Genomic DNA, 8,963 nt, shown 5'->3' with positions numbered 1-8,963 from the left:
CATGAGTTGTGAGATCAGCCCTGAGTCAGGCTCGGTGCTCAGCACGGAGTCTGCTTGAAGATTGGGTTGTGAGATGAAGTTTTTAAAGGCTTATTTTGTTCCTTTTGTGTTGTTTGTGTTAAGAGAATGTATTATAGCTAAAGCACCATTCATTACAAGGGTGGGAAGAATGATTCATGGAACCACATTTAAAACAATGAGTTATGGAACTTGGAAGACTAGGTTTGTAAGCAAATAAATTCTCATTTAAAGCAGAAACCTACATCAGCCAGAGGTCAATCTATGTTACAGTGTTGTCTCTAGTAGTCCACATCAGGTATTTTTAAAAATTTTAGAGTGGTGCTTGTTAATTCTAACATAAACATTAACATAATAACTTCCTCATGAAAATAAACAGCTAAGCTAAAAATACATGTTTCCTACTAGGACTTCCACAAAGACCATACAGATACTTCACATATTTTATGTATGTGTGTGTGTATGTATGTATGTATGTATTTAAGAAAGTGAGTGAGAGAGAGAGAGCACAGGAGCACGGATAGAGTGAGAAGGAGTGGGAGAAGCAGACTCCCCTGCTGAGCGAGGAGCCCGACACAGGGCTCGATCCCAGGACCCTGGGATCATGACCTGAGCTGAAGGTAGACACTTAACCAACTGAGCCATCCAAGCATCCCTTCACATATTTTATTTAGACACTTAAATTACCTTTCATGTAATTACACAGTCTCCATTTTATTTAATATCTAAAGCAAAACATACTGGAACAGAAATTAGATAAACAGGCATTTCTCACCTGACAGTATCTTTGCAATTTTCAAAGATAAGCTGTGTGAAACTTGTGAGAGGAAAAAAAATCACTACTATTTCTATTGATTTTAACCACACATTGGAAAAGGAATACATACATTTAAGTTTGTTAAGTCTAATGAGCACCTTGTTACAACACCCATTCATTATGCATGGATCAATTACCTGAACTGTTAATTTTTTAACTGCCCCAAATTTTGAACATTGTTATTTTTATTTAAGAACATTTTGGGAAAATCACACTTGTTCTAATTTTCAGTTATGGCAAGCGGCCCTCTTGGCACAGTGGGCAGCGTGTCAGTCTCATAATTTTCAGTTATGGCAGCAATTTTCTATCAGGCTTCTAAAAACTTCCATTTATATCATATGTAATGGGTAGATAATGTGGCATAATTTTGTTACATGTGTAGTTAGCAGGGGAGAAACTGCCCTGTTGTTCCTACACCAAGGGAAAAAATATAAGGACTATATAACTCATGAAGAATATTAACATTTTCTATCACAAAATATTGATAAAATTGGAATTATATTAATCCAATTATAGAGCTTAACATTTTAGTCAAAGTATTAAGATAATAAAATAAGGCTCTTACCTTCATATCAAGACCTATTTGAATATTTATATAAGAATATTAAAAGCATTTATCTCCTCATTTATGGCTTGATTTAGTATAATGCCTCATCTGTTCCTATCTTAATAGTTTCTTAGTATAATGAATCATTATTAGAATATAATGATAAGGCATGACAATACTATATAGGTATTTGCAGAGATATTTCAGTGCAAAACCTCATTCACATGTAACCCAAATATATTTATTGCCTTAATCTATACTTTGTCAAATGCAAACATTTTAATTTTCACCAATTCTTAACTTTAACCATGGGGTTGGAATTAAGAAATTTCATTCTTATCTACTAATGTATTTGGAAAATATTTTTGTTCACTTTGCAAAGTCATTAGAACCCAATTAATCAACTTCTAAGTGCATTAAATACTATAAAATCTTTTTTTCCCAAATAAGATACAGGTATCAAGTATTTGTTCTTGCTCTTTTTATTCCCAAAGCCTTAATGTAACAATTCAATGTTACATGTTGTATACTTCTAGTAAAAAGCCTGCCTTCCTTCTACACTCCTACAATATAGTATTACATATTTTTAAGGAAGTGGGTGGACTTATTTGAGGATGATATGCTTTTAAAGAACAGATTTGTCAAGCCAAGCCACTGATATGTTCTTAGAACCATAATAGTATAATGTGTAATTTAGTGGATTTAGTTATTTTAAAAGATTTTCCTACTTCCCTGATAAATGAAATTAACCATCACCTTTGATTTAGTTATGTCTCCGAAAGGTATAAATAGCATGTAATAGAGCATCTTTTAGTCACAGAGTTTAATGTGGGAAAAGCAAATATATGCTGTATATACAATGTAGTAAACGATTTTAAAAATTCAATAGTTTTTGCCTCTTTTTTGGTTAAAAAACAGTATTTACTTTTGTAGATGAATTGCACATCTAATATCACAGAAAATCTTCTAATGGAATAACTTGTAAAATCTCTACCCCAACAAATTAATTCAGTGTCTAGGAAGTACTATATTGAAAACCAGTGCATTATGTTCTACAGTGTCTAGAATTGAAATTTAAACAAGCAGGGTGTTGCTATTGAATACAAAAATGTGATAGAAAAGTCTCATTAGTGGCTGGAGAAACAGTCATCTGCAGAACTAATTCATTCCATTAGATTCACTGGTAGTAGCATGGTTCAAAATTTTGATTGGCCTTTAGTTATGGAAAATAACAAAATACTAATGTAGACGCACAAAAAACTCCTTTGAGTTGGAGATCCATTCATGGCTAGAAAAGGAAAAAAAAAAGTTAATTTACAACTGGTTCATAATTCATTTAAGATATTCTTTTTTTTTAAAGATTTTATTTATTTATTTGACAGAGAGAGACACAGCGAGAGAGGGAACCCAAGCGGGAGAGTGGGAGAGGGAGAAGCAGGCTTCCCGCTGAGCAGGGAGCCCCACGCAGGGCTCGATCCCAGGACCCTGGGATCATGACCTGAGCCGAAGGCAGACACTTAACAACTGAGCCACCCAGGCGCCCCTCATTTAAGATATTCTTATTGTATATACCCAGTTACGGAAAATGATTTAAATTGATATACATAAAACCAAAGGAAATGTACTGCACTTTTGTGGTAACTTTTTATATGTACATTCAGTGAAACAATGGTTTATCTGACTTTAGTCAAGGTATGTTTCAATTACCGAAGGGAGGATTGAGTAGATTTCTTCCTTGGTATCTTATTTAGAGGCTAAATATGTCTAAACATATCTGTTAAGAGAGATCTATAATTTGTGAACTTACTAAAATATATTTTGAACTTCCTCTAGTCCCCTCCAGATATCAAGTTTGATGTTTATTGCTGCACAATTTTAATGGAGAGAGAAATAATGACTACTATTCTGTAGACCCTTCATTTGGCAAGTCCTCATATTGATGCACATGTGATTTAATTTTATTAACCATACATCTACAGTAATAACAATGTCTGCAGTCTTTTATTAACTATAAATCTGCTATTTTAAAAATTTTTCAAAAGGTTCTGCAGAACAATTGACATTTGTGTATTTATTGCTCCTCATGGTATACTTAGGCATTTTAAAACTTATTGAAGTATAATAAACCTATAGAAAAAGTACACATATAAGTATACAACAATATGAATTTTCCCAAACTAAACACACATATGCAACCATTACCCAGATCAAGTAACAATACATTAGTATCCTGGTAGCCCTCCTTATGCTCCCTTCCAATCAGTAGCTGCCTTCAAGGATAACCTTACTGATTTTAATAACCATAGATTATTTTTACCTGCTTTTAGTACTTAAGCAGTTTTTAACATAACAAAGGCTGTCATTTTCAGTGTTAAAGTCAGATTCTGTGTGGTTTAGAGCTGTCATTCTCAACATTATTATGTCCATTGCTCTTGAGGGATATCATACATTCCCGTCATTATCAATGGTTTACAGTTAGAACCTCTTGGCAGTAGTGTAGGAGTATACAATTAGGAAGAAAAGACTCCAAGGTGATTCTGTCATGTTAGGGTTTCTCAAACCTCAGCAGTATTAACATTTTGGGCTGGACAATTCTTTGTTGTGGGAGACTGTCCTAGTCATTATATGATCTTTAGCAGCATCCCTGGCTTTTAGCCACCAGATGCCAATAATACCCATCCCCCAGTTGTGAAAACTAAAAATGTCTCCAAACATTGCTAAATGTCCCCTAGGGGGGCAAAATTGCCCCTGATAGAGAGCCACTGCACTAAGGTGAATATATCCCTTATTTGATGTTCACTCTTTAAAGGTTAACAGAACAATAAGTAAAAGTTTTAGTAAAGTAGTACTGAGTCCTTTATAAGAAGAGGGTTTTAGTGATCAGCATCACTTAGCAATGTATTGGCCTACTTAAAAAGATGCTAAGGTCCATGTCACTTGGTCATCTTGGAGGATGTTATAGAAGGTAGATATTAGAGTACATGACCTATAAAGTATTCTTCATCAGCCTCACTATAATTGTGAGATTTAAGGCTGGAGGATCTTAAAATCTATTGAGTAAGACAGACATACCTCCTTGCTTTCAAAATACTGAAAAATTTCTATCTATAGTAATAAGACCACATTCAAGACTAAAAGACAAATTCTATTAAAACATGCCTCTTCTCCATACACCATTCTTCTTCATAATTGTCTATGACATTTTCTACTTGCTTTAGAAAAAATTAGGGTGTTTTTTTTCCCAAAAATTTGAATAGAATCAGTTCAAAAACAATTATATTACCTGTGTTTGAATCATTCTAAAGTTTCTTAATTCATACTATAAATCAGTAAGGAAAACATGGGGAAATCTTTAAGAGAAAAAACGAACTGGAAGATTTTAGTTCACTTTGATATTTTACCACAATTTTTGAAGGCTGTTATATATAGAATATATATAAATTTCTATTCTTAATAGGATTAGAAATACACAAGGGAACTTACACAAGTCCATTTGTCTTCTGTTTTCTCAATCACAATAGTCTGTGTGTCACTATCTGGTGGTATATATTCATAGTCATCATAAAGGAGGCCTAGGATTGGATATTGTGTCCTGTACCTATACAGAAAAAAGTTAATTTACCACCTGCACAAGAAAATGACTCTCATTCCTTTTTAGTCACTCCTAGTTTGATTCTCCTTATTATGTTAAGTTGGCTCTTAATGACTTTTAACTCTAAAAAGAGAATATCTACAAAGCCTTACTACTATTATTTTCAAAAGAGTAAGAAGGAAGTACCTCTGCTTCTGCAATGATGGACCACTGGCAGCACAGGACAATGATCTTAGAGAAGGGAACCAAATGACATGAGCCCTACAAGTGCCTAGCTCACTACTTGGAGATTTTCTTGCTCACAGGATACGGAAAGTGGAGCCAAATAAATCCCTTCAGTCACAAAGTTGAAGTGACAGAATTTCAAGTAAAGGTATGCCAAAGCAGCTGGTATGGGGCAGAATACCAGACAGAAGAGAACTACATAAATAAGAGTCAAAAGACCTGTAGAGGACTCTCTACAAGTCTTTGGAAGTACTGATTAGTGTAGGCATGTGGAAAAACTACTGAAGCTGGGGAAAGAAGCACTGAAAAGGAGCAGCCTGGAAATCCCTGGAGTTCACATAATGAAGGGAATAGCTTGTGTTCCACTAACCAGAGTGGAAAGACCTCTTAATGCAGGGGCATCAGGAAGAAACTGCAGAAGAATATTGTGTTAGTGTTGGGATAACATTAGTCCTAGACTGCAGGTTTTAACAGTTTAAAAGCAAGACTTGAAAATATTGAACTGTATCCAGCTAAATCTCAGAATAAAACCACAGAACACTTGCAGTGAAATAAAAAATCCAGAATTCAAGTGTGTAAAATTACAATACATGGCATTCAATACAAAAATTAGTAGGTATGGAAGCAGGTAGATATGACTAATAATGAGGAGAAAAACAAATTAGTAGAAAAAGAACAAGAAATGACAGATAAAAGAAATAAGTAGTCATGGTTGCATCTATTAAAAATATTTTTTTTAATGTATACTCAAGAATAGGAAAGCATGAATGTGATGAGAACAATGGAGGATATAAAGATCTACACTGGACTTCTGAAGATGAAAATTACACTGTATGGGATTAACATTAGAATAGGCCCTGAAGAAGAAAATATTACTGAATTTGAAGACATGAAGAGAAATTATCCAAAATAAAACACAAGAGGAAAAAAAAACTGGAAAAATGTACGGAGTATGAGTTACCTATGGGAAATATTAGTTGCCCTCACATATGTGTAATTGAAGTCCTACATGACTGGCAGGAGACAAAAAAATAATTGAAGAAATAATGCCCAAATTGTTTCCAGATTTGATGAAAACTCTAAACACACAGATCCAAGAAGCTCAGGGAAACTCAAGAAAAAGAATGATGAAGAAAAACAGAGGCAAAGAGAAAGGACCCAAATAAATAAAATCAGAAAAAAAGAAGTAACAACTGACACCACAAAAATAGAAAGCATTATAAGAGAATACAGTAAAAAATTATATGCCAAAAAGTTGGACAACCTGGAAGAAAAGGAAAAATACCTAGAAACATACAATCTTCCAAAACTGAATGAAGAAGAAATATAAAATCTGAGCAGACTGATTACTAGTAACAAAATTGAATGAGTTGTCCAAAAACTATCAAAAAATAAAGTCTAGGGGGTGCCTGGGTGGCTCAGTCAGTTAAGCATCTGACTTTTGATTTCGGCTCAGGTCATGATCTCGGCTCAGGTCATGATCTCGGCTCAGGTCATGATCTCAGGGTTGTGAGATTGAGCCCCACATCGGGCTCTGCACTGGGTATGGAGCCTGCTTAAAGATTCTCTCTCTCGTGTTATGCTGAACAAAATAAGTCAATCAGAGAAAGACATGTATCATATGATCTCACTGATATGAGGAATTCTTAATCTCAGGAAACAAACTGAGGGTTGCTGGAGTGGTGGGGGTGGGAGGGATGGGGTGGCTGGGTGATAGACATTGGGGAGGTTATGTGCTATGGTGAGCGCTGTGAATTGTGCAAAACTGTTGAATCACAGATCTGTACCTCTGAAACAAATAATACATTATATGTTTAAAAAAAAAGAAGAAGATAGCAGGAGGGGAAGAATGAAGGGGGGGAAATCAGAGGGGGAGATGAACCATGAAAGACGATGGACTCTGAAAAACAAACTGAGGGTTCTAGAGGGGAGGGGTGGGAGGATGGTTTAGCCTGGTGATGGGTATTAAGGAGGGCACATACTGCATGGAGCACAGAGGGTTATATACAAGCAATGAATCATGGAACACTACATCAAAAACTAATGATGGAATGTATGGTGATTAGCATAATATAATAATAAAAAAAAGATTCTCTCTCTCCCCCTCTCTCTGCCAGTCCCTATCCCTCTCTCCGTCTCTCTCTCCCTTTCTAAAATAAATAAATAAATAAAAGTCTAGTTGTTAATTTTAGCCATTCTGACAGGTGTGAAGTGATATCTTGTTGTAGTTTTAATTTGTAGTTCCCTGATAATGAGTGATGTTGAGCATCTTTTCATGTGTCTGTTAGCCATCTGTTTGTCTTCTTTGGAAAAAATTCAATTCATGTCTTCTGCCCATTTTTTAACTGGATTATTTGTTTTTTGGGTGTTGAGTTTAATAAAATCTTTTTAGATTTTGGATACTAACCGTTTATCAAATATGTCATTTGCAAATAAATTCTCCCATTCTGAAAAAAAAAAAAAAAAAGTCTAGGACCAGACGGATTCATAGGTGAATTCTACCAGTTAAAAAGAATTACAGAGAGGAGTTAAGATGGTGGAGGAGTAGGGGGACCCTAAATTTGTTTCATCCCTTGAATACAACTAGATAGTTATCAAATCATTCTGAACATGGGACAAATCAATTGGAGGCCTGAGAAAACAAATACTGCAAATCTTTGAGTAGAAAAGCAACCACCATTTGGAAGGTAGGAAGTGCAGAGATTTGAATCAGGTGTGATATAGCTAAGGCTATGGCCAGAGGGGAGGGGGCCTGCTTAAGGAGGCTACCACAAAGTATTATAAGCAGTGGATCACAAAATTGGAACTTTTAGAAGTCTGCTACAGTGGGGGACATGCCGGGCTTAAAGGCAGTGAAGCAGGGCAGAATCCCAGGTGTGACAGCATGGTCCGAAGATTCCCCTGGGTTGCAAGAAGAATAGGTGGTGCCTAAGTGCTGGTCTGTTCCCAGGCAAAGGAGCATGGAAGCTGGCTGAGAACAGTGAGTCTAGGTGCCAGCTTTCTGCTCTGTGTTGCCATAAACTTCGAACCACCACACATTCCAGCGACTGCTTTCCTGAGAGGTGTCCAACAAAAGGCAGATGCACCTGGAGACACTCCCTGGGAGGAGTAGTGCTGGTCTTCACTGTGGGAGTCCCTAAAATTTGGAGTTTTGAAACTCAGTCCTGTGCCTGAGATAAAAAGCTCAACACAGGCAGGGTGAACCGAGCTCTGATGCGAACTGGGGAGACAAGAGTGATTGCTCTTTTGTGAGGGCTCACTGAAGAGTGGGGGGTGCGAATTTTCAGCTCTGGGGCCAGAGAGCAGGGCACAGCAATACTCATCCTGTAGATCAGTGCTGGAAGACGGCACAGAGCAAAACAGCACCACCTAGTGGAGTCCAGAGCTGCTCACAACAAGCCCTGCCTCCCTAGGCACTGGAGGTGCATTTCCACTAGAGCAAGTCCACCTGAGAATCACTGCAAAAGTCCCCTCTTCCAGAAGACCAGCGCAAACAACTCACACCAAATTTACTAAAGAAAATAGTATCTAGTATCCTTTGTACTTTTATTCTTTAGTTTTTATTATAATTTTTAAAGCTATTTTCTTATTTTTTCAATTTTTTAAAAATTCTTTTTAAATTTTGTCCATATATACTTTTTTATATATATTTTTAGTTTTTGTTCCCTCTCACTGTATTTTATATATATATATATATATATATATATATATATATATATATATTTTTTTTTTTTTTTTTTTTTTTTTTTTTTTTTTTTTTTTTG

The 8,963-nt window shown here is 35.7% G+C and overlaps 1 protein-coding gene across 2 annotated transcripts in view; it reads right to left on the bottom strand.

The window, feature by feature from the left end:
• Positions 1 to 1,039: 1,039 nt before the first annotated feature.
• POF1B (POF1B actin binding protein) overlaps positions 1,040 to 8,963 on the bottom strand; it is a 112,698-nt gene continuing 104,774 nt past the window's right edge. Inside the window, exons 16-17 of one of the 2 annotated variants that reach the window (XM_021679196.2) lie at positions 4,866 to 4,980; positions 1,040 to 2,670 (exon numbers count right to left, since the gene is read on the bottom strand). In XM_021679196.2, the coding sequence (XP_021534871.1) occupies positions 2,665 to 2,670; positions 4,866 to 4,980 (121 nt within the window). In that variant the 3' untranslated portion in view covers positions 1,040 to 2,664. Of the gene's footprint in view, positions 2,671 to 4,841; positions 4,981 to 8,963 lie in introns of those variants that run through there. The other variant, XM_021679117.1, reaches the window with a different exon arrangement.

This window comes from Neomonachus schauinslandi, chromosome X (genome assembly GCF_002201575.2).
Source record: "Neomonachus schauinslandi chromosome X, ASM220157v2, whole genome shotgun sequence".
Classification (NCBI taxonomy): domain Eukaryota; kingdom Metazoa; phylum Chordata; class Mammalia; order Carnivora; family Phocidae; genus Neomonachus; species Neomonachus schauinslandi.
This window is presented reverse-complemented; position numbering and strand designations above follow the sequence as displayed.